We start from the raw sequence: 26,534 nt of genomic DNA on the forward strand, positions 1-26,534 counted from the left end.
AACTGCCTTGAATTGGCGAGGCCAAAAAATATGCCAAAATAATTTTCCTACGTTTCTGCGGTCGAACTTTTCAGAGAAAAAAAAAAAACAATTGCTCGTGTTTGCCCCCTCCGAGTTTCACGTCGCATCCCAAAATCTACTTCACCTCTGTTTTGCGTATCACTCAAGAGATGGCAGCACTTGCCCATAATAAGTGCGCATAACTACAAGATTTACTCTGACGTAATCACATTCTCAACTGGGAATCTCACACATGCGAAAAAGAATGGTAACCGGTATGTGCCAAATATGGGACGCCATGCAATAGAGCGTTAAAAGCGACGCTTTCCGCTACTCTTTCTATGTTCGTACTATAAGAGACTGGAATACTCTACCACCTGACACTGTCTGTATTTGTTCAAATGATGATTTCTTCCATGCTTTATGAGTGTAATTCTGAGTGTTCATTTATATGAGTTGTACCCTCCCTGCTGTAATGCCTGAATGGCGAAGCAGGTACCCAATGAATAAAATGAATAAATAAAGAAATGTTTCATTGTCATGATTTTGTTTATATTGTTGCACCTTGTTAAGCAGCAATTACGAGCATTATGTGAAATCATGTGTGCAAGAAATGCAATGTTGAAGCAACTCTTGAGTTTAAACAAAGCAGTAGTAAGCATGAGTGTCTGCTATTTAAAGAAATCCTGCTCCAATAAGTGCTTGACATGTCTCGTTTGTTGCTATACATTTCAATATGTGCTATACAGATTGCTGACGACATTTCAGTTGCTGTGTAACTCATGCTGCTCTTGCGTGTCACACATGAACAGATATCTTCAGCTTTGGAACAATGCATACTGCACAGTAAAATAGGCATTGCAAAGCAATATTCAACAATGCAAGATTGGTTGCCATTCACCTTGGAAATAACCTTTATTTAAAGAAAATTCCCTGGCGAGACAATATTCAAAAGCACAGTGAACAAAGCAAAGGAGTAACATAATGGCACATGGTTATTTGTCACTGCATGTGTATCTGTCATGCTCAACATAGACAAATCATGTGCTTTTCACTACTGCAGTATGCAGCATACTATGATTAGCCACATGTGAGCACACGCAATGTGTTATGTTGAAGTGCACGGCCTATTTACTTTTATGAAAATAAAAATAAAACATGTTACACCAGCACATGTCTCCACCTCATTTGCCAGCGAATGCGCCGGCGCACACTTTGCAGGTAGGCAATGCGCAAATTTCTGGGCAGCCGAAACACACGAACTATGGATTCACGCACCGCACGGCCTCTTTGAAACAAAGCTCGAGAAGGCTGTACAGGGTGCGCCTGCGGTGGCACCTGTACTTGAAGCAGCACTTGTGCCTGGGCTGGCTCCTGTGCGCTGTCGTCATGTGCACCGTCGTCACCTGGGTCGTCTGGCAGAGGCACGCCTGCTGCAAGGCAGAGGTTATGCAGCGCTGCACAAGCTGCAACAATAGTGGCTGCTTTCTGAGGCGAGTAGTGGAGCACCCGATACCTCTGCAGGCATCGGAAGCGGCTCTTGACGACTCCTATGCACCGCTCAACGGCATTTCGCATTGATGCGTGTGCCTCATTATAGCGCCCCTCTGCCGTGAGGCGATTTGGGTGACCAGGCACAGGAGTCATGATCCATGGCTCTAGCGGGTACCCAGAGTCCCCTGTAAAGTGTTGCACGTCAGTGAACGAACGTGGATACATTAAGGCACAATGCAAGAACACAGTCTACGCCAGGGCCCTTTTACAACAGCAGCGGGTCTTGGATTTATTGTTGCAATATCTATCGAACATTGACCTTCCCAGAAAGTTGTAAAGACAGTTCGACTCATTTTAAAGAAAAGCCCAATTTCACCTGTTGTCTCGGCTGCAAATCTCATTCTCGGGTTAAGTTGGACATGTAATATTTATTTCATACTCGTGGTTTTCTGCTCCGCTCATCCCATTTGCTTCTCCCTAAATGTACATCCTCCACTAAAACTAATTAGCTCTTCTCTCTTCAGAAGTGTTATTTTATAAAACACTTCTAAGGTCTACTCTCGAATATGCTGCCAGTATCTGGGATCCTTACTCTACTTTTCGTACCTCTTCTCGTGAAGGTACCCGAACTCGAGCTACCCGTTTGATCCTTTCTAATCACTCCACGTCGCTGCAACAAAAAAAATAGCAGACATTGTGACACAAAGAAAAATAGCGCAACTTGCACTATTCTACAATATATACTACACCGATCACTAACGTCGATGCCGAAAGTTTCACGCACACGCTTATTCCTTCGTTCCAAGGACAGTGACCAGGAACCAGCTACCCGAGTCCATTGTCACCAACCCTTTTCCATCATACTTGAAAACTGCCATTTCGACGTGTTCTGTAGAATTACACCCCTGCCTGTAACGCTCCACGTGGCATTCAGTGTATTGAAATTAATAAGTAAATAAACAGAATAACATGTCAGCTGTTGTATACATGCTGGTAAAAATATCTGCCTTCTAAGAGAGACATGTTTCTCTCGATAGTCGCTGCAGGTTCATTAGGTACTGCTGCATTCACAACACATTTCTAGCAAATCACGCTTTCTTAAAGCTTGCTAGGATGCAAAACTATTTGACTGTGTATGTTTTACATGTGGAAGAAGCACTGCTACTTTAGGTGCACTTACCAAGCAAGACTTCTCCATGAAGTAACAGGCCACGAGTGAGGCGGCGGCGAAATGCAGAATGCCTCCAAACGAAATAATCGTGGCACGATCCGGGAAACCGTGGGTCAATTGCCAGGATATTCAGCTTTGCATCACACACCTTGTAAGAGAAAGCAAAGAGAAGGTGTCAATGCCACTGCAACAAATATCTGGCACAAACTTTTGCTTACAACACTACTTGCCAATCAGTTACTGTTCAGTCAGCCAACACAATTACAGAAAAGGAGATATCAACATACGCAGTAGGCAGTTGAACTAATCATCAGCATGATAACAATGTCATCTTAACCTACAAATGCAATGTTGGCATGTGTACATGTGCTCATGTATGGCGTGCGGTCACAACACAATGTGCAAAATAATTCCTTTGGTTTCTTCCGTCCATATTGTACAAGATTCTGCTAGAGAGTGCCACCTGTGTTTTTTTCTTGTTTTTCCAGACAAAGTGCCTATTACAAGCGAAAGAATGCGGAAGTGGCAGCATGTGCCGTATTAACAGCTAGAGCAAATGGGTGTCCACACATTCTCATTCTCCCTCACACCATTTTCATTGATGGGATGCTCCTTTTCACGTTTACAGTCTGTTGGCCACAATGCTTTAGTTTTACGTCGAATAAGAATCACAAGGGTTCGTCTTCTGTTAGGATCGCTCGCAGACGAAGACTCCCTTCACTGCTACGGCGTCTATTCCGGTTTAAGTCGCGCGTAATGTGTTTACATTGTAGCATCGAAAAGGCTATTCAACTGTGATTAGAGAGCACTGAAAAAGTGCGGCCGGGTTCTATTGCCAAGATCAAAGTCGTCATTACACATACAACACAAACGCTACTTTCTCGAATAGGAACGCAAGTATTACCGGCAATCGATGAAAAATAACGAAACGAAGTTTTTTACAACGTGCACTCGCGCAATCACATATCGAAAATATTTGTCAATGAACAATACTCACGACCATGCAGTTGAGGGCGTAATACCCTTTACGGCTCCAGTACGATTCCGTTTCGCCGGGGCCGAGCTTCTTAGGGCGAACGATGGCTATCAGACTCCCGTCCACACATCCTAGAACTCCTGGAATTTTTCCACGGCTAAGAAAGCCTTCCTTGACGGCGGCTTTCTGTTGCGCCGTGGATGGGAATCTAACCCATCCTTCTTCTTTGCCCACAACCGTAATGGCCTTGGCGACGGCTGTAATGATCCGGCTGACCGAAGGCTGCGACAGTGCAATCGCTTCTTCATTCCCGACGCACTGTTGAAAGCTCCCGGTGGCAAAAAACCGCAGCGCGCACAGCACTTTCATCGTAGTGTCGACACCACGAAATCTTTGAGGTCCGAGATGTCCTCCCAGCTCATCGCAAAGACGTCACACTATGTCTTTGGAGAGCCTAAAATGCCTTCGAAACTCTTCTTCGGCCATGCCGAACGCGTCGCGTCGTTGCCTCTCGTCGCGTCGTTGTCTTTCGGCACTCCCCAGCAACACAACCAAAGGAGCCGCCATTGCCGTCTCTGTCTCGTCTCGTCTAGGTGCCGGCTCGTCAGCTGGCGCGAGGTTAGCCGGCAGCCACGGTTGCCCTAGCAACCCTCGACATCATGCTCGCCCCCGCGCGCGACCCTCGAGAGAACCACTTCTCCGCGGTTCCTCTCCTAGCAGGGAACCGGTTCCTTTCCAGAAGATTGGCAACCTGTGTGACGTCATCAAAATTTGTCGTCCCGCCCACCAGGGATGACGACAACGAAACGCCGACCAATGGCAACAGCCCAAAGGAACCGGTTCCCAAAGGAACCGCTACAGAATACGGCCCCTGTCTTTCGAATCGGACTGAATACTTATCGGTGACAAATGTTTCTGCCACTGTCGACCTTCTGCTTGTTTCCGGGTGGTATGGAGCTGATGTTATGTGCTTGATTCTATTTAAGGTGAAGAACTGTTGCATCTCTGATAAAACTAATGTTCTCCCATTGTTATAAACCAACACTCGCGGTATGCCAGAAGTGGTGAAGTTTGAATGTGGCAGATTTATGGCTGCGGAAGTAGACTGTGATGGTATTGGTCTAACTTATAGCCACTTGGAGAAGGTATCCACTATGATCAAAAACAGGTTGTTCACCAGCTCAGTAAAATTGATGTGGATGATTTTTCATGATTCACGAGGACGTGGCCATTTCTGCGTGGCATTGCTGGTGGAAGGCAGCTGTGCCTTTGGCATGTTTCACAGGAACGGACCTTGGCCTCTATAGATCAGCACCCAATCAGGCCACCACAAGTGACTACAAGTGCAGTGCTTTATCGCAGTCATTCCTGGGTGGTTAGTGTGAAGGAGAGTCATAGCTTCCTCTCTAGCCATTGTAAGAATCACTAGCTGTGCTCCCCACATATGCAACCTCGGTGCGTTGATAGTTCCTGCACACGACTTTTGTAGGGTTGATAGTCTGGGCCTTTCCATGACGCAGTATGCCCTCTTTGCAGACCCTTGTAAACTTCAGAGCGTGTGCAATCTTGCACTGCCAGCTCGGCTATCTTCTCGGTACGTGTTGAAGTTTTCCATAGACCTTCAGTCATCAAGATGTCGCCTGGTGCCGCTTGCTTATCAGAATCCAAACCAAGGGGAAGTCGGCTGAGTGCATCAGCATTTTGGTATCTTCTTGCTTCTCATTACAATAGCTCATAGTCGTCAGTGTCAGTGCACCAACGAAGCATCTGCAGCAACAGAACTTATGCAGCAACAGGACAGGACACTTGCAGCAACAGGACACATTATTCTGAGAAGTGATTTGTGGTCAATTATTATGAGCACACGCCTACCAGCAATGTACTCATTAAAGTGCATGCATCATCACGAACATAATTACAATTCCTCCTCTGTCAAGTTGGGAGTATTCCTCTCTGAGTGTACTTGACACAAACGCAACAGATATTTCATGTACGTTTCCATCCAGCTGTGCAAGGACTGCTCCTAGCCCATAAGGAGAAACATGGCAGCTCAACATCAGTGACAGGAGTCGTTGTAATGTACAAGGATTGTACACTCACGCAGCACGACCTGTCTGTTGAAATCACCTTTGTGCAAGACTTTCCATCTCCACTTGGCCTTTCGGTACAGCAGACAATGAAGAGGTTCACAAATGGATGCTTTGTTGTGGAGGACCACCCGTATAAGCTGATACAGTAAAACCTCATTATAACGAAGTTGAGGGGGGGTTGTAATTATTTTGTTATAACCATTAGTTCGTTATGACCACCATCCATTTCTGTCCACAATTAGCAAGCAAGAGAGGATGTACTCACCACCAAATCTCACAGCAGCCCACGATGCGAAAAAGAAAACGGCCATCGCACGAAAAAAAAACAAGCGAAAAAAGACAGCAAAAAATTGCTACTTTATTCATGCCAAACGGCTCATCACTGATCGATCAACAGCACACCAGCTGCAGGCGCTATTTCGAGCCTGTCGTCTCCGTCATCGTGAGCGCCAAAGAAGCGGTGCAGCAGGTCTGCCGCATCCAATGCTTGTTCAGGCATTGGTACGTCGGCTTTGCCAATATTAGGCTCCGGGCTGTCGTTGACACATTCGTCACCGTTGTCATTAAGCACCCCCGTCACCACTCGTACAATTTCCACCTCCGTTAGCTCTTCAATGGTCACCGCGTCAGCATCGGCACTGACGTACGTGCAGAAGGTGTCACAGTCGGGTACAACGCTGGCATCAAGGAGAGCGTGCCACGACGCTAGGGCTTGGTCGCCCACGGCACCCTCGTTGGTGGCGGCACCGCGATCTCTGCTGTAACCGCTGCTGCTGACGCCAAATGAGGCATGCCGAAAGCAATTGGGGATCGTGCTTGCCGGTACAGCCATCCAAGCAGCCTGTAGCATCTCGATCGCCATGTACAAGTCGATCGTAGACTCGCGCTTCATGCTCATATTTAACAGAATCCGGTCGATCACACGCTTGCAGTGGCCCAAGTGAGTTATGTGTACAACCGTAAGGCTTGGATGACGAGAGAAATTTTTGCACAATCGCTACGGGAGTGGGACGAGCGGCTGGGCAAGCTGAACCGGAAGATACGCTTCGTACTGGACAACTGCATGGCCCGCCACACTGCCGCTGTGCTAAAAAACATCGAGCTAAGCTTCTTGCCGCCAAACTGCACTGCAGTTGTGCAACCCCTTGACCACTAAGGAGTTATCATGAGCGCTCAAGTGCAACAACAACAGGCAGGCTTCCCGCCATGTCTGATTTCAGCTGTCTGCGAAACGATGCTCCAAAAACTAAAGCACCCGCCTCTTATCAGGGAGATAGTTTCATGCAGTTCTGTTGCGGTAATTCCGTACCTTCATAAGGTATCGCACAACATTAAGAAAGTGGCAACTAGGCATAACGTTCAGGTTGTTTTCTCGGCGCCTTGCAAGCTGTCTAAGCTTTGTGCCATGAACGGAGAGAAACGCCCGGCTTGTTCAGTCCAGCATCAGAAGAAGTTCACTGAATGCAGGACACGTGTAGTCTACCAAATCCCTCTAAGCTGTGGGCGCAGCAGCTATATCGGACAAACAGGTTGATGTTTCAATGAGCGCGCAATGGAACATTGTCGTAATCTGCACAACAAGGAAGGGAGTTTCCTTGCAGAGCATTGCAGAGACTGCTCTAATTGCCGCCCTCAGTTTGACAGAACTAAATTTTTGAAGTTTGGAAAAGACAGGTTTGAGCGGGAAATTGTGGAAGCGTATTTAATCAAAAAGAGGGAAACGCATGCGTCAGCAGGCCGTCCATTCTGCTTAGTGAAAAGGAGACGACTTTTTAGAAGGTTTCATTTAGGCCTCCTGTTAGAGTGATTTCATTTGGTTTTACCATCTGTCTTCCTTTTATTTAACTAGTTTTTATTTTGTTGACGATTTTTTAGTGGCTCTTAAGCTTTTGTAGCATTTCCTCTTTTTTTTGACGCAGACGCTGTTCTTTAGACCTTTATCGTTCATCACTTCTGTCCATTTCATTGTTTGTCACGTGGTTCTTTTTTCGCGCGGTCACATGTTTTATCAATTTTTTAGGTGAGTGACTATAAGAGATTTTAGTTTTGACGCAGACACTGTACTTAGATGCATTTCTCATGTTTTTCCTGTGTTATTCGTTGGTCATTATTCCCATAGTCGTGCGGGTTTTATCACTGACTGGGCCTTAGGCGTTTGAAGTGTGTTATGTTGTGGATAGATTGGTTGGTAGTGAAGTGTAGACGGTACTTTTTATGTCTGGTTTTTTGTCCCCGTTGGCTTGGAGAAAAAAAAAGACTATACCACATCAATTGCGTCCTGTGCTGATCCACGTGTGGTTCTTGTTTGCTCATTCGATAATATGTGCCAGATAATATTCCTGAATGGTTGATAGATTGGTGGTTTTTACTTCTAAAGTTTTGTGCGTGACTCGGCGTGAATAACCTACATAAGGCAGGCTTGTTGCGAAAATAAACTTAGTTGTGAGTGGCGCTGGTCCTGTCGTTTGTGTTCTTCCTGAGTCCTGGTCTTCTGCGCCTGCCTTTACTACTTCAAGCATGAACCAACTAGCCCAAGCAAGAGTTTTGCTTGGAGCTTTCGTTTGCCTTTGAAGCATTGTGGCGACGCACTTTTGCCGACCATGAGTGCTGGCACCTTTTCGGACCCATCCATGTTGGCACAAAGTAACATGATTACGCGGACCTTGGTCCGCTTACTGCCCCGGCAGCGTTCACCTTTGAGGGCCAAGGTTTTTTGTGGCAGCATCTGGTAGAACAGGGCTGCCTCATTCGCGTTGAATGAATAATTGGTGCTGTATTTTTCTAACAGTTGTCCAATATTTGTCTCCACCCACACCACTGCAGCTTCGTGGTGACAAACTGCGCTTCCTTGCTGACAGCCCTGCCACCGATGTCGTGGTGCTCTTTGAAACGCTGCAGCCAGCGTACACTTGGCACGAAACCCGTGCCCCATGATGCACGCTCCCAACAGTGCCCCACTCACAGGAGTGCCGCTTGTTCTTGCGTCCAAAAACCACTTGAAGACCACCTTCTCTACAGCTTCAAAAGCGCGGGCTCACAGCTTCTTTCCGTCGCCTTTTACGTCATGTGCGGCAGCTCTGGTGACACCTTCTTTTCTGGTCAAAATCGTTGATAGCAGCTCAACGCTATGCTGAAATCTTTGGCCACTTTTTTTTCTTCACACTGTACTCGACTTTCAGCATAGCCACCTTCTGGTCAACTGATATCGTTTTGCGCTTCCATTTGCCGTCGTCCATCTCCTTTCTGGCGGCGGGAACTCGCATGGATGAACCGATAGAAACACTAATATTGGGTGCTATAACATCAATCTATTCCAAACTTTTCTATTCCGAATCTGCAATAAGCCCACCGCGATTGGTCAAAAACTTTTTTGGACCACCCCCACTTCACGTGTCTGTCACGCGGCGTCACGAAAACCGCGATAGCTCCCCATCTTAGCTCCCCATCTCAGGAACAAGCGCTTGGAAGCGCAACCCACCACCCCATTTCACTGTCCGTGTCAGAAGAATCATCACTCGACTTGGAAATTGTACTGTCTGTGTCAGAGCTGTCTAGGAGCGCGAACAAAACCGCACGGCGCGAAGCGGCGTCCACGTTTCCCATGTCGTCCATAGCTGCCCGCGTCCGGAAACAGGCGACTGTGACAGGAACCAGAGGCGGGTGAAGGAAATACGTCACGAGGACTTCCGGTCAAATCTGTCGATTTCGGCCGAGCAAATATTTTTGCTCCACGGAGCAATCCGGGATCAGCGGCTGGTCCCAATCTGCCATTGGAACACACAGCTCACGCTCCCATTCTGCCATTGGAATAGGATTGCTCCATACAGAGCAGAAAAACTTGATCTGGATCTGCCATTGGAATTCAACATAAGTAAGAGAAAGCGGACCAATTGCAGAGGCCGGCATCACCCTCTTCGTCCGGTTATCTATATTCAGTGCAGTGGCTTGGCCCCATCGAATCCTTCTCCACTTGAGCCTGCTCCTTGCCTTTTGTGAGCCAATTAGATAAGACAAGCCACTCAGTGCAGGCAATGTTATTCGTCTTTCAAACAAACAAAAGTGACCTCCTATGAACGAGGCGAGCATTTGATTGGTTTGTTCAGAAAACCCTGCGGGTGACCGCCCGATGCTTGCGTCGGCGGTTACACAAGTTTGATGTCAGGAGATTGGAATAAAAACATATTGAAATAGTTTTACGTTATACGGCCCTTTGTTGATGTGTACGGAGGCAATGACAAACAACAAAACCGTAGTCGGCGCCGCCGCACGCACAAAGCGGAAGAGCAGGCAGGTGCACCAGTTCTACGGGAAAGGGGACGCCGGGAGAAGCATACGGGAGACGCAAACGTCGCGCGCTATGAAACATTGACCTGACGTGTACCAAAATGGTCAGTAAATGCTCGTTGTGGAAAAAGCAATTGCCGACGATTACGTTACATCCTAATGCAAAATTTTAGCCCAGCTCTTCAGCTGTTTCGGCTTTTCTATATACTGAGGCAAATAATTCGAGCAAGACATGTATTGGCAGTTATAACTTTTTATTCTTCACTTCTTCAAGGAACACTCCACTCCGAGTTCTTGATTGTCATGAAGGTAGCTTTGTGGTCAGAGAAATAGATGGACATATGCTAAACTTGCTGCACCAATGCCTGGTTCGGCATAGCGCACCTCTGAATTCTGGCGGCGACGGTGCTGGGCCTCTGCTCGGGCAGCTTGTTTAGCAGTAGCGGCAGACGAAAGACTTCCACTGGTTGCCTTGCTCATGGCTCAGAAAGAACTGGCTGAGAATAAACTACTTATATAGGCAGACGGATGATATTATAATATAAACTATCTGTGAGCCTCTGACAGTCTGTCTGGTGCGAAACCGCACCAGCCGCCACAAACGGAGCTTAGCTTGGCGCAGCTGCTTTGCTTATCGGGAGGTTGCAGGAGGGGGCACGTAGGCGCATAGGAACATTGCGTGGTGAAGAGATGACGCCGCTAGCGAGCTAACTGAAGGTGGCTTGACGCCGCTAGCGAGTTAACTGAAGGTGGCTTTGCGTTTGGGCTTGGGAAGCACGCACCGTGATCCGCTGATACCGAGCTGGTGCTTCGGCAACCGGAGAACACCATGCGCTCTCGCGCAGTCGCCGCCACAGAGGAGAGGAGGGGGGAAGGGGTACACGCAGTGGCGAACGGCGGCGGCTATGCATTTCGGCTTGGGCAGCAGCACATCATCGAGATCAGCCGCCCCCGAGCTGGCGCTCTGATTGCCGCCGCACATCGGTGGCATTGGAGGAGGAGCAAACAGAGCAAGGCTTGCACTGTGTGCGAGAGATGGCACCAGGAGCGCGTGCAGCTAGAGCAGCACACTGACCCCGGCTACGGAGCTGGTTATGGCGAGGCATGACGGCTCCACGAAATGCAGGAATGGGTGCCAAAGAGTTGCATTCTAGAAAAAGGTTCGTTATACCAATCGCAAGGAAATTTTAGTTTCATTAAAATGAGGTTTTCAATACATGGGCATCTATTGAAATTTCAAGGGGGATCACGATTGCTTCGTTATATCCGTTAGTTCGTTACATCCTGTTTCGTTATAACAAGGTTTTACTGTACATGCCTTCATGGAATGTTAAACATTTCACTTTTTAACCAGAGACATTCTCTGAGTTAAGGTGCTTGTACGATGTGTTTCCTGTTTGCAATGGGGACCTCTTTCTTGCAAAAAGCCCACTGCTTTTATCTTAGGGCAGTGAATAGTGCAGAAGTGTTCATGCTCTGTATACACACATGCACAAACAAATTAAATCACTAGTTAAAGGAGCACTAAAGTGAAAAATGATTTGTTCTGCATCAGTAAATTACCATTCTACAACACCAAAAGCACCACTCTTACAACGATAAGACGTTTGGTAAGCCAGAAAAAGTGCAAAAATGAAATATGGGTGGCGACGTCTACTCAAGTTCCCGCACCTGGGGGCTTTGACGTCTTGGATGTTGATGGCTTCTTCTAGGGCCTACTAATTATATATAGCGGTACAGATTGACTACATTGTGTTCTAAAGGAACCAAATATTAAACATGGCAAGTTTCGGGAACCTTTATTCAGCCAACGCGGCCCAAATGCGAAAACATACTTTGGAATCCCCGACATCACGCTCACGGATTGGCGCTGGGGTTTCGGCGCGAAATTCAAATACTGATACTCGAAACTTCATTTTCTCATCTAATAATCAAACTATCTTTTTGAAATGACTGCCTGCAGGGTTCTCAAACAATGCTGCATTAGTCTAAACTGATTTATTGTTTCGCTTTAGTGTCCCTTTAAAGGGGTCCTGAAGCACCGCTAAGGCTTGGTGAAAAAACATAGTGTGCGGATAGCATATGCTGCTGGGAACATCTCAGCCAAGTTTTACTGTCCTACATGGCTCGTCGAGCTCGCAAGCAGACCGCAAGGTCGCCTTTCTCTTTTCAACTCAAGCCTACTCCTCATTCTCTTCTGGTGCTTTATTTCATAATAAAATGGATTCCCATAAGCAGCTGATATTGGCCAATAGCTGACGTCAGTCAAGAAGGGTGTTTGGATCAGTGCGCTTCTTCCTAATGTTACTGTGATTATTTATTGACGAAGTTCAGTACACAGGCTGAAGTAACCAAAAATGTGCTTTCGAATTTTGATAATAATTACGTACTTCCGAAAGAAGCTGACTATCATCTGCTCATGTATCGTATTTACATGATTGTAAGTCGACTCGAATATAAGTCAACATCTCCATATCACGTGTGACGGAAAAAAAAGAAGAGCATGCCCGTGGGCACATTCCTTAACGAAAATTTATTAGTAGCTGGCATATTCACTGGACTACTCAACCTCACTAGTGCTGCCATCGTCCTTGCTGCTACGGTTCCACAGCACACCGCCGTCCAGCGAAATTCCGCATTTGCATACATAAGTGCATTTGCATATATACATAAGTCCACACCGAAAGCACCCAACCAGACAGAGCCGTCAAGGAGGCTCTTTTGATATGGTCGGTCGGCATAAGTTCGTGATATTCTGCCGCCAGCCACATGTACTCAAGGCGGAGCAGGGCCTTAAAATGCGAAGATCGAGGCTTGTCTTATGACCATGTCGCACGTCACTGGCAGGGACCGATCATGTGTTTCGGCGACATATGTTGCAAGCTTGACCTTCAGCTCCAAAAAGCGTCCCGACTTCGGCCCGCGGAAACCTCTTCGGTTGCCGTCACAGGTGAAAATTTTGCTTCGCTGCTGTCGCCACTCTCGCACCACCCATTACGAAGTATCAAACTTGCTGCCCGCTGCACAGTTATGTTTCTTCAGCGTAAAGGATGGCAGGCCTCTTCAATGCCACTGAACGAGTGTAGAATGTTTAGTGGACTCGTAGCACTCATGACGACTGAGGAAGCAGGGATGTAGCACGTGGCCTGCAGTCAAATTGAACGCATGAAACTAAAGAGCTACAGGGAAAGAGAAACACGCGAGTCACGAGCGGTGTCTGCTCTTCCATGAACTGTCGATACTACCCGCAAGCGCCGCTGTTCTGAGGGTGCCACCGCAAATGGAACAGCGGCACTTCCATGAACTATCGACACCCCCATATGAGTGCTGTGTGCACTGTAAAACTCTAAAAAATGTTGAAGAACCTTTCCAAAAAGCAAAAAAAAAACATGCGGGATAGCGGAAAGCTACGGGTGGGGCCGTAGAGCAAACATAAAATTGGAACTACGTTGTAGCTCCCCTGATATTACGTTAGTCTCACTTTTTTTTTTGCGGTGCCATGTGTTGGTTCCGATTGTGAGTCGACCTCCCCCCCCCCCCCCCCCACTTCAGATTTTCACATTTAAAAAAATAGGTCGACTTACAATCGTGTAAATACGGTACCCTTGGCTGCAGCCGCCTGCTTAGAAATTAAACTTTGGCCACCCAGCCTATCGGTGCCGTAGCCAGAAGGGTCTCGCCAATTTCGAGTAGTTTTGAATGCTCAACTAGCCTTGAACCATGCAAAACGTATAAGGTTAGACCACATGCACGCTTGCCAGTACGTGCTCACTCTTGGCCACATTTAGTTAGACGCCTTGGAAGGCTAATTGATAGCACTTTAAATATATGCAAGTTGGATGTGGCTACTATCCTTCGGTCAAGCTGGTGAAGGACAAAGCCAGTCCACACCACGTATCATGGTCAGACTGTAGCATATGAGCACGAGCACGCCCTCAAATCCCGTTGTGCACAAAGCAAACACTGCGCATATGCACCATTGTTGCATGTAGCTGTGGTCTTCTACGTAGCGTAGGTTAGAGCATTGCATGGACCTGATTTTCCGGCCCGGCCCAGGCCTACATTATGAAGCCTGAGCCCAGCCCAGGTGTTCATTACTAAGTCTAGCCAGAGCCCGCGTGTGCATGACCGGGCTCGGTCTCTAAGTAAAACATATTGTCCTGATGCAGAACAGGACGTGCAGACAAAAGACGATGACGAAGAAGTGTTCTTGTTGCTGGAGCGCTTCAGCCACCATGTTCTAGTGTCAGATGGTGCCTTCAGCATTCGCCTTGCATAAACAACATTCATGCTTGTCTCTGCCTCGTAACAATATCTTTATTTGCAGATTGCACCCTATGTGTCTGCCTCACCTTCTCGGGGTCTATCAGCTGCAGTGTATAAGCAACAAGAGACCAGAATATTTGTTTCTTCCCATGAGAAACAAATATTCTGGTCTCTCATTGCTACAGCTGACAGGCCCCGAGAAGGTGAGGCAGACAGATAGGGTGCAATCTGCAAGTATATACATTATGTGGGCATGCCCATCAGCTTCAAACAATATCAGACACAGCATAAACCACAATGCTAAAATAAAAACCTCTGAGCAGTGGGAGGCTATAGTGCTCCGCAAATGCCCAGGTCTGGGTTGTCCAGCTGGTGGAGGACGCTGCTACAGTTCAAGGCCTGGCTTGCATCTGATGGAAGGGAACTTTATGGGACTAGCCTCCCGGCCCCTCTGTTCCCCTTTTGAATTCAGCAGGGACTTTCAATAAAGATGTTTTATCTCTCTCTCTCATGAGAACATCAGTTATCTGGCCCATTGCCTGTGCTATTTTTCTGCTGGTGTGTATGCACCTTGATGGTTTGATTTGGTCCTATGAAGTCATTTAGCATGCAAATATATATGTATATATATATACAAACAGGTAAATTCTGAGCACACAGCATAAAATAAAGGCTCAAGTAAAATGAGACATGCCTTGCGTTAGGACTAAAATAATGTAGTATTGAGAGTTCTAATAGTGCAATTGCAGAAGTGCTAACAGGGAAACGGTTCGAAGAGCGGTAGTTTGTATAATTTATTTTTTGTTACGTGGAAACAATGTTCATTCTTGTAGAAAAAAAAAAGCACTATAACTCAATCTGTTTTTCTGTTTTCTTTGCTAAGGTATACAAGAGCCAGCTATTTGCTTGTGTCACTTCAGCTTGGCACAGAATGCATTGCACCATGTAGTGCATAATGTTCGCTTGTGCTCGAAGGCACTACTTAGGCCCTTTAATGAGCGGGCCCAAATCCGGCCCAGGCCCGTGGCTTCAATCCCGAGCCCACCGAAAAACGCTTCGAAGGCCCGTGCAGCACTCTAGCATAGATACCGTGGCCGCCGCAGTGTGCAGCCATGAGTCCACTGGCTAAGCGCACTGCAGCTCACTGAGGACAGTCACATTTAGCTTATGTTTGGCGTGTCATAGGTGCCAAAATTGGAAGTAGTGGTGTGTATGTTAACATCCAAAATCAAATTTGAACTGCACGCTATGGTGACATATAGAAGGGGGAGCGTTGTGGGCACACTTCGCTCTGCCGTAGTCTTTGCAGTACAAGGCATTGAAGAAGGAACGGGAGCATAGAGAAGATGGTGTTTGATTGCCGATAACTTCACTTCTGCTGAACGCATTAAAGTACCTTTTGTATTTTTGAAATAGTCTATTTTAACTTCAGAAGCATTTCTTCTTTCAATAAAAAGTGGTTCAGGACCCCTTTAAGTGCACTCTGAACATCAAAGAAACTATAGAAGCATAGTCACGGTAAATCCCAAGTTCGCTCAAGGCTGAGCTCCTTTTATCTTGCCAGTTTCTCAGCAACATACTATTTGGATTGCAGGTCGAGTTCCGAATGTCGAATCGGACATTGAGTGGATGCAGCCTTGACGCCAAGTCCATCTTGGTTACACCTCTGGTCAAGTTCAAACTGCTTGTTGGTGAGTACCCTGTCCTATATTAGTGCTGCTTTCTGCCATGCACAGGCTAGAACGAAGTGGTCTGCCCAAGCATACCTTAATGTAGCAACTGGCACTCTAGGAGAAGCTAGAAATATTTTGTGCTGTGATTACCATAACCTTAGTGTCCATACTGTGTTTGCAATCATATGTTATAGTTGTATTCGTGTACTGACCCTGCTACATACAGTCTTGCATGCAAATCTAGCAGTATGAAATAAATAAATAAAAATTAGTAAGTACTTTTCGCATGGCGAGTTTCTCAGAGGAAAGAGGTAAGTGCTGTGTAAAACACTGGCACTGTGGTAGCACAAAAATGACACAGGACAAAATGGCCTGTCTGGCTGCATAAGCCTTTTATTCTTGTTAGGCTAAAACTGGCCATGAGTAATAAGGCGCAGTTGTGGCAAGTGCAGCAGTACTTGGGATTTATAAAAAAAAAAAGAAGAGGGCAGTGCAGTTCTTGGAGACACACAATGGCTATTTCACAAGCACACTCTCGGCCTGTACACCTCATGCATTCACACCTTGGCATGAAGAGTGCTGCAATTATTGTGGGGTGAGCTTTCTTCACTGCACCTGCATATGCATCACTCTCTTCCCTGTGTTGCAGGACCGCACATTAATGTACATTGTGACCTAGGGCATTAAGCCAGAACTGAAATGAAAAAGAAAAAGAAATACACGTTATTTTTTGCACAAACAGAAACTGAACCAGGAAGCTGAGATTTTGATCATTCAGAAATGGAATCAAAAAGAAAAATAACAGTTTTCGGTTCAGGTTCCCCACCTACTTGGGAGTTTTTTATCCATGCATTGCCTGCATGCCTGCACTTGTAGCTTAACCAATATGCCACCTCATCAGCAAATGCACATGACCTTCTAATTATTTTAAAAGCGGCAACATCATTAGTATGCTTTTCAACATGCTGCGTCGGGAGGCAAGTATGTTAGAAATACACTTGTGAGTGTTTGAAATTGGTGATTTCCAAATAGTCCTGTATATATTGCTGAAATGAAGAAGTGATTCCCAGCTGGGCATTTGCTTTTCATCACAATTGTAAGTTACCTGAAGTTAGAAATTATGTTTCTGAGGTACGTCTTCATAATGTAATTTTTTGTAACTCCGTGTGACCTGAAAGAAAGAGTGCATGCCTTTTCTTTAGTTAGTTCATCCATGTGCTTCAGGAGTACTGTCAAGTTCTTGTGCAAAATAAATTATTGCTATTTTCCTGTAAATATTTTTAGGTTATGCAAACAAACGTAAATCAGAGTGAGAACCGGAATGAACGGAGTTTTTGTTTTGCACTCTGCTGCTGACCCTTGCCTGTTTCTGCTACAAACAGAGCTCGCAAACTAAGTCAGCACATGCTTCATTCTTTGGCCTGTCAAAGTCACATGCATGCAAACTGTTTATTCTTCCTTGATACCTTGTATTAGGTGGCACTGGGACCTTAATTCGTGCAGAGAGCATTCGTTCACACTGTTGTTTGCATTCAAGGTGCATTCATGCTTGCAATAGACAGGAGTCACACAAACTGCCATGCCGAATGCATATCTACAATGTACAAGGTAGCATCACAACACAAATATAAATGTCTCTCGTGTACCTGTCGTTTATCTCAAGTAAGTGAAAATTTATGTCCAGTCTGACACTCCAGTTGCCGTGTTCAATGCGGACATGTTTGCCTCTTGCTGCTTTGCTTTTCATTATATGTAGTTAGGCCCTAGTCACGTGGTTCCATGACGATGCTGTTGCAACAATGTCGAAATCCTCTGTGGCAGTGTCTGTTCTGGCAGCATTGCTTCTGTGGGAGAAAAAGTGGCAGTGGCCAATGGCATCGTGACCTCACTTTGTGGGACACCACACGCTCACCAAGTGGCTTCTTATTTCGATGCACTGCTTCGACTTGCCATTGATTGGTTGAGCAGCTTTGCAACTCTAGGAGCATACCCGAAAAATGTAGCAGCAAGAAATTTGCCCAAAACATTTGCTTTTCAGCCATTTAAATTCACTTTGAATTTTTTGTAGTGTACACTAAAAACGTCCTCCAGTGCTAAAAGCTGTCGTCGGCAGCTTGACTGGTCCCAGGATGCATTGTACGTGCCAGTTGGGAAAAAGAACAATAAAATACAGAATAAACAGTCTCTCCTACAAGAGATATAGTTACAAGCATTTGCAATAAGAACCCAGAAAAGTGTACCAGATATACATCCCTTCAATATGAAGAATATGACAGCATAATAACAAACTAAGTTGGTATTCCTATTTATTACTACCTTTTTGTACAACAGTGCCTCAACATTTCCTGTACATCCCCCCCTTTATGCAATGCCTCTAGGGGCCTGTAATGTATATCTAAATAAATAAAATGAATGACAGTACTTCAAATACAATTCACATATGTTACAAGAATAATTAAATGTACATCTAAAAAGCATATTACAGTAATAAAATGGCAATAATGTACAAAAAAACTGGCAATGATATATGTCAAAGGAAATGAATACTGCAGTAACATCAAATGAAACAAAAGTAGGAGCTACCTATCATTTGTAACTTTAATGTGTGACTAAGTGGCTAGCGTAACCTCTGTGACTTGCTGGTATGACTGCACCTTATGGCTCTGTTATCGTGTGCTTGCGTAGCCCCTTGGAGGATGTCACATGTTCAAAATCATTCTGTTGGCACAGTCGGTCCCATAAATGGTCTATTTGGGTGTCATTCACGGGTTCAGCTTGACAATGTGTACATAAGAAACTTGCTCGTCTGTTGAGCACCGAAATTTGGCATTCGTAAACGTCCGAAGAACAAAGACTAAAGAAAATGTACTTTCTCATTTGCTACAGATCATGAAGTTGAGTCGTCGGAGTATCGCATCTGGAACAAGTTTGGAGAAGTGCCCTTTGCCACAACAGCGGTGGCTGTGGACTGATCTCTAGAGTGATAACTAGTCAGATGAAGTGTTTTTGTGATATCATAAAATGAATAATATTGAAATTTCTGCAAAACTTGTCAGTCAGAGGGTGTGGAATTGCAAACCTTACCTTTGACTAAAACATTCCATTTACAACATCATAATAAGATTGTGGCAGGCGGCGCGAAGAGGTAGCTGCCATAGCCACGGTTTATTTAGGCCAGCCAGCCATGGTGCAGCGGGATCTCGGGAGCGGCCGACACCACGGCTGCTCAGGTCGAGCGCGCTAGCGTGTTCTGTTCTTGTGCTACTTGCACGAGAGTCCACGTTATTTTTCGCCTGTTTTGGAGGCGATAGTCACAGTCATAGTGTGAAGCGCAATTAAAATAAAGCCCAATGGTAAAGGATTCCAGGTAAAGTGTGCAAATGGTGTTGTCGTTGGTAATGTCGGGTTCACACAATCTGAGAGACACGTACCAGGCAGCACCGGCAGCGTAGGTTGTGAGTGAGGCATAGCCACAGTGATGCCATAGTGCGAAATCGCAACCTGCGGCAGGTTCTTGTAGATGCCTGGGCCTACAGAAGTCGGAGCTCCAAAAGTAGACCATCTATCTGGCAGCAGCTCGGGGCTTGCGTGGAGATAGCGCAAGTATTGGTCACTCACATTGCTGACTTTGTTGACTACGTTGTTGATGTAGAAGTGATTCTCAAGATGAAGAAACCAGATGGTAGAGCGGGCTACTGTAAAACTTCGGTAGGCCATGCATCCGCGGAAGGTGTGAGCACAGAACATCGGAAGGCTCGTCTGCTGCTGCTTGGGGTGAAATCTCGAATGCTCATAGCATCAGGGTTGCGGTGGTTGCTGAAGGCATCGCAAAGGTTGTACTTACGGCGTCACTGTGCCTGCAAGAGTGAAATTTGCACCTAGTGGAGCCGGTGGGAGAGCCTCTGTATCGGTGATGAGTGAGGTGCCCCTGAACAGAAAGCAGACAGCTTGCAGGAACGTGCAAGGAAAGAGAGCGGTAGACCATAGAATAGCCAAAAGCATTTACGTATGGCCCAGTGAATTCCTCGGAAAGAGTCGTAGCGCAGCTGCCTTTGAGCTGCAGAGGAGGCTCACAGACCGAGTAGAGGTCTGATGCTGAGGCTGGCGCGTGTTGACAATCGGTACGGGTGAGCACAGGTGATGTGGGCTGATAAGACATGGACTGATGCAACGGTTCAAATGGTGAGAGCTGTTGTGAGTGAGCACTCGAGGTGACGTAGTGAGCAAGGACGGATGCCCGCAAGCCCGCATATAAGCTGGTGCCGGGGGATGACAGCCAGAGCCTAGAACGCAGCCATAGACTGGAACCTTGTTGAGAAGGAAGCAGCTGTCCAGCTCGGTGAACCAGATGTCTGGCATGTCGATGCAGAATTCCCGGACACCCTACAACAGCAGGAAATTTGCTGATGGACTGCACGAGGCCACGCCACTCTCACTTTGGTAGAGTTGATGAATTGATGCTGGCATAGCCGGGCTCGGTCGTCTGGTGTCACCAGTTTGTGGGTTGACACTTGCATGACTGGGCTTGGTTGCCCGGCTCACCAATTTGTGGGAGGCGGTGGGAAGAGATAGTCGCCATAGCGACGATTTATTTAGGCCAGTCATCCGTGGTGCAGTGTGATCTCGGGAGTGGCTGACACCGCAGCCACTCAGGTCGATCGAGCATGCTAGCGTGTTCTATTCTCATGCTACCTGCATATGAGCCCATCGTCTTCACCTGCTTTGGAGGTGATAGTCGTGCCGCTACAAGATAAAATAGGCCACTGAGTGTTAATTGGACTTATTTTAGGGCTTTTCTCTACTGCATTTGTGAATATGTAAAACCGTCGCACATGGAAACTACGCTGATTCAGTATCTCCCAAGAAACCAACAGCACTGTCAAATGCTTCCAGAATATGTGGCATTGTAACACATGTGGAAGCTCTGCCCCCATAGCTTTCCATTCATTGCCACAGACAGCTGTCCACGAGTCCTACCAGTATTTGGTTAGGCTGTCATTACCAGGGTTACTAGGAAAGTTTTGAGATCCTGTAAATTAAAATGTGTTGTAGTGGAAAATGTGTTTTGAAAAACGAGGGGAAAAGAAAGGTCGTACTGACCCTTTGTTGAATTTTGATAGCAAGGTTATACCAGATGGACCTTTCTCGGCATATATGTACGTCAATGTTTGTCCTCCTATTGAGACTTTCTCTTTGAGTTTCCATAGGTAATAGAATTACCTATGTTTTCTCGCTAGTTCGAATTACAGTATGAATGTATCGTGTGTGCAGCTAATGTGTACGTTGACATAATAGTTCTGCAGAAACCCGCAAGCTGGAGAGAAGTAAATAATAAAGGAAAAATGAGACATTCACCCATATGTAGCCAAGTGCGACAAAGGAAACCCATATGGGTTCCCCTGAAGAAAAGCTTCACAGTTGAAGAAAAATTCGTCCTAGTCCAGAACTCGAATCCGGGGCCACCACCTCTCCAGGGCAGCCGCTCTACCATCTGAGCTAACCAGGCGGCTAGCAGATGGCAGGCGAAGTCGAATTTATCAATAACTGAAGCAAAGGCAAGAGTTTGACGTAATAGTTCTGCAGAAACCCGCAAGGTAGAGGCAAGTAATTAATAAAGGGAAAATGGAGACATCCATCCAAACCTTGCTAAGTGCTACAAAGCTAAGTGCGTTGTAGCAGTTTAGCTACGTTTGGGTGAATATCTCATTTTCATTTTATTAATGTGTATGTTGTAATTAATTAATTTTCTGATGCAATTGACTTCAGAAACACTAGTTGAATAAACCAGTTGTGCTTGGCAGAATGCCTAGAAGAATGTGGAGTATGCTGCACTGCCACACATGTGTGGGCACGTAACATGTGCACACAGTGACGGTATTCCAATGCTTGCTGTAGACAGCTAATTGGACAGCAGCCATCTTAAGCCTCATTCCAATTCTCATGAAGAGTCTGCGTATCAGAAAACTTAGCCAAAGCACAAGTAGAACAGCACCTGTGTCCCTAGAAGCCTTTTTCATTCAAAAGAACGAGCAGCAGTGTGTCGGTATCTTTCTTCCCTGTGGGAAGAAAGATACAAAGTACAAAAACAAAGTTCACAATAGGGGGTCAGAAAATTTGGTTATAGGAATTCATCGTGAGTATTTTTTCTTTTTTAACCTAGGTAGGACATTAACTGAAGCAGGGTGTTGGAACACCAGTTGGAAGTTTGCGCTTCACCTTGTCGCCTTTTTAGTGTCCCGTGTCCACTCTTGGACTAGTCACTTCAGTAGGACATTAGGCAGTATAATAGCAAGAGCTTGCTGGCACAACCCACTGCCCCGTTCCAAAGGGGACACTCATAACATCTACCCTTGCATCCTAGCCTGCTTGGACGAGAAGTGGGCTGGCAACTTGCTGGTCACGCTGTTGCTTTTTTAGGGGGCCCATGAGTGCTCAGGAGGCCAGAGTAGGTAGTAATGAAGAAGGTCCCCTAGGGGAACCTCAGAATAGCATCCCCATCAATAACAGAAGAAAAGGAGGAAAACAAGAAAAAGAGCTCGCAGTGCAATAGGCTACATCAACATGCAGGGCGGCAGAAGAAAGGAAAAGTGGACAGCAATTGAGGAGCAGTTAAATAGAGAACAAATAGAGGTGTATGTGGTTACAGAAACGCACCTTAGAGACTCAGAAGAGCCACTAGTGATTGAGAATTATGTTTGGGAAGGGTGCAACAGAACTAAGTTAGAAACAAAGGAAGGGGGAATTGGAATGCTCATCCATGGGGGAGCCAAATGGAAAGGAGTAAATTCAAAATGTCAAGAGCATTTTTGGTTATCTGGTACAATGAGTGGAAAAAAGAAAAACTTGCCTGGGCATAACATATTTGTGGACTGGAAATAATTGCACAGAAAAAAATAGAGCTAGTGGAATGCATAAATGCTGATATTAAGGGTTTCGGGAATGATGCCTAAATTATCCTATTAGGTGACATGAATGCCCACATACAGGATATAGATGGCCATACTGACAACTATGGAAAGTCAATACTAGATCTTTGTGAGCAACACAACCTCGTTATCGTGAATATGGAGCCTAAGTATGAAGGGCAGGTAACGTGGGAAGTGGGAAACTGGCAATCAAACTGATTACTGTCTGATGACAGAAGGAATTAATGATAAGTTGAGAGAAATGGTCATTGATGAGGAATTAAGGGCTTAGCAGCATAGGCAGTGACCATAAACGCATCATTTTGAAAATGGGATATGTAGTTGGGAAAGAGAGCAAGGAGTGTAAAATGGCCAGTACGAATTTGAACGCTGAACAAATAACAAATATCCTCACTAGAGTCGAGAAAGAACTTGGCAAATGGCCAAATAAAGACTGTTAATATAGTGAGCTTCTAAGTGTTATAACGACAGAAATACAACGTAAAGAGAAAGAACATGACATAAGAGAGAGAGAATATTTAATGGCAGAAAGGTGGAGAGGTCGGCCTGAGTGAAATGCCTCTAGCCTGCTACTCCATGCTGGGGAAGGGGTTTGGGGAATAACAGAGATAGGATGTGAAGAGGAAGGAAGGTGGTGGTATGGTGGATATGATGAGGGCTGCACAGCACAATGTTTCTGAGTAATGCGTACGTGTACACTGCACAGCACAGCAATCTTCGCGGGCAGAGGTATAAGTTACTGCAGCATAGCGAAGAGACTGTCTATAGCGTTCATAATTTTTACCGCTGTTAGTGCCACTGGCGTATTTAAACCGGACAGTAGCAGCTGCAGGGCGGCGATTATTTGTCGCGGCATGGCTTTGATGACAGAGTCCGATGGCGATATCTGAGTGCACTGTCCTTGCTCGCGCTGACAGTCTGAAGCCCGTAAGCGTGGCCATACATTCGGTTTCGGGCTTGTGCGGCTCACTTGAAGCAATGGTTTATCTATCGATGCCGATTCAATTACCTTCTGCTGGACCTGCGGAATTGGAGCCAGGAAGCGCTCGTCTGGACCTACAACTTGTCCACGCCGAGGACGCGTTCGTCTCCTTCGGTGTTGCACTGGCCCTGCCCCCTCCTTGTGGGACATGCTTGTTTTGCTCATTTGTTTCAGTATTTTTTCCTCCTTTTTCTGTTTAGGACAATCCTTGGAATTGGCCTCGTGGGGTCCGTCGCAATTCGAGCACTTCGTTTGTCTTACTGTGCATGAAGATACGTCATGGCTTCCGGCACAGCGGAGGCATGTCGTCTGGCCTGTGCACACAGCGCTGACATGGCCTAGCTTTAGGCACTTGTGGCATTGCAGTGGCCGGGGCATAAGAACGCACTGGGTGTCTCACGTAGCCCACCTTAACATGATCAGGCAGCATATCTCCCTCAAAAAGAAGCTTGACGCTCGTCGAGCGACCGAAGCGGTGGAAATCGATGACCTTCACTGTTGAAGACAAAAGCCTTTGTAGCTCTTCGTCGCTGATGTCAATCACGACATCGGAGATAACACCTGCCCTAGTGCGACCACTGTGCACGACGAACGACCGGACTTTTATGTGTCATAGTATGCGCATGGTTTTCAATTTTTCTAGGGCGGCCTGCTTCGCTACTTCCACTGTGACTACATTTATCTTGGTGTTGAAACGCACTTCGTTAATTCCTTTCGGAGCCACATTACCAAGGTAGGTGTTAAGAATCTGTCTGTGCACAGAATTCAAATTCTTAGAGACGTCGAACGGTACAAAAGCAATCCTGTAAGTCGGAGTCGGCGGTCCGTTGGGGCCCTGCTCACTCACGTCTTTGGCTGTCTTGCGGTATTTTCTCTTCAGTCGCTTTCCCTGCACGACGGTGTAGTCGTTGTCGGAGTCCATTGGCTCGCTGTTGGAGAAACAGGAAGCGGACGTCTCCATGGCTACGTTGCAAGCCTCACAATATGTCCCTGCGAGACGCAGTGCGAAGAGGCGTGCTCGACGCAAGTGGTGGCGTGTCGTCTGTCATCGCTTCGGACGACGTCTCGTCCAAGAAGCACAATTAAGCCTCCGCTATGACAAAACTAGCGCAGCAAGGCAGGAAGCGATGCTTGCTCAGATCACTTCGTCTTCAAACATGACAGAAAGCATCTCGAGAGCACAGGCAGGCAAAGAAGGTGCAGTTGTTGCAGGATGAATTAGCCAGTAAATGGGAAATATACCATGAGAAGAAGTCTGTGGTTCAAATACTGCTGCCAACAGATAAAAGCCCAAGCAAAAATGGCTGAGTGCCAACCATTGGGCGGTGCTCGGCGGATCGCTGGGAGCCGACCGCGTCGGCATAAAGAGCTTGGACCGTAAGAAGGCGACCTATGTTGCCGAGCCCGTCGGTGCTGGCTCGGTCACGGATGCTGGCCCGGAAAGTTTTGGCTGGCCAGAGCCGTCGGCTTCAGGGCGCCAGCGCGACGCTGCTGTCCAAACGTATAGGAATATGCCGCCGCCGCCTAGTAGGCGCTTGAAAAGATGACGCCTGCCGGCGGCGCCTTGTGCGCTTCGATAGGGTGGGAAGTGTAATCGGGGAGCGAAAGAATAGAGACTGTCGCCTCAACCGTCTGTGGCAGTCGGGTCAGGCAGCATTCACTGGGAAAGAACCGGTGACAGTCGGACCCGTAGGTACACGGTCGTCCACTTCCAATTTGAACACGGTTCCGGGTGGCCGGCGTTTAGGCCGGCGTAGTGTTCCTGTTATGGTCCCGCAGGGAGCAGAGTTGCGCATAGGTCCGCCGCCGTGATCCAGCTCTGCAGCGAAGCCACTCCTCGCGCGCGCAGGAGCCAAATGCCGCGCGGTGTTCCGCCTTTTTCTCTAGTGGTCGCGAGCTACAAGCGCCAATTGTTCGCAGGCGCTTAGCAAAGGGCACTTCTTAATACAGGCTACGCTCGAACGAGTCATTCGTGCAGCCGGAGGGGGTGGGCTTCCAACCAACCGAAACTTTGTATGTACCTATGTAAACACGTATGTACAAACACACACACGAACGTACAAATAGGGGGTAGGACCGCCTTCGATTCCCCTAAATAAAATACTCCCGTGGCTCGAACAGCTCCAAAGTTCGCTCGCGAACGCGCAGTATGTTGCCACAAAAAGCGGTGCAATGATTTTCAGCATGCATATGAAGCTGTCATATCATGGTCAGAAAGCAAAAATGTTTTAAACAGTGTTTAAAACTTCACACACCTAAGGTGGACACTTAGCGCATTTTGGATGCCGAAACCAGCCGATTAATGACCGTCGCCAAGAGAGCTATCATGCCTGCAGTTATGTCAGTGACCGTTAACAGAGCGCCATTTATCACTAACCATCGTTCACAACAGCTGCACGTTTTCGATACATGCGGTGCAGACACAGATTTAAGCGCATTTCAAATGTTGACATGCGCACATTTTAAGCAAAGCTTACTTTTATTTACTATTACTATTTAGTAGTACTTACTATTTAGTAGTGCTTACTATTTAGTAGCAGCAAATCTGCAAGTAGAAAAAGATTCAAGATGCAAGAGCTTCTAGCTGCTTCTCTGAACGCACGATCGACGGTCCACTGATTGCAATGGCGATGGTACTGACGGAAACGACGAGTTCGCATGAGTCGGCGATA

At 46.6% G+C, this 26,534-nt stretch overlaps 2 protein-coding genes and 1 long non-coding RNA gene across 4 annotated transcripts in view; 1 reads left to right on the forward strand and 2 right to left on the reverse strand.

The window, feature by feature from the left end:
- Window positions 1-18,991, forward strand: part of LOC126535529 (AP-5 complex subunit mu-1-like) — a 196,152-nt gene extending 177,161 nt beyond the window's left edge. For both annotated transcript variants that reach the window (XM_050182341.3, XM_055073185.2), the window contains 2 exons: window positions 15,876-15,972; window positions 18,841-18,991. In XM_050182341.3, coding sequence (XP_050038298.1) covers window positions 15,876-15,972; window positions 18,841-18,926 — 183 coding nt within the window. In that variant the 3' untranslated portion in view covers window positions 18,927-18,991. The remainder of the gene's footprint in view (window positions 1-15,875; window positions 15,973-18,840) is intronic.
- LOC140219392 (putative nuclease HARBI1) lies at window positions 897-4,507 on the reverse strand. Its single transcript, XM_072289164.1, has 3 exons — window positions 3,663-4,507; window positions 2,675-2,813; window positions 897-1,679 (listed from the first exon to the last, which is right to left on the reverse strand). Exons 1-3 carry the CDS (start codon window positions 4,008-4,010, stop codon window positions 1,162-1,164), a joined length of 1,005 nt encoding a protein of 334 aa, XP_072145265.1. The 5' UTR covers window positions 4,011-4,507; the 3' UTR covers window positions 897-1,161.
- LOC129385994 (uncharacterized) lies at window positions 16,325-18,834 on the reverse strand. The gene is made up of 2 exons (XR_008613460.2): window positions 17,601-18,834; window positions 16,325-16,648 (listed from the first exon to the last, which is right to left on the reverse strand). It is a non-coding gene; the product is annotated as an uncharacterized lncRNA (long non-coding RNA).
- Window positions 18,992-26,534: the final 7,543 nt, after the last annotated feature.

The sequence above is a fragment of the Dermacentor andersoni genome, chromosome 7 (assembly GCF_023375885.2).
Source record: "Dermacentor andersoni chromosome 7, qqDerAnde1_hic_scaffold, whole genome shotgun sequence".
Lineage (NCBI taxonomy): Eukaryota > Metazoa > Arthropoda > Arachnida > Ixodida > Ixodidae > Dermacentor > Dermacentor andersoni.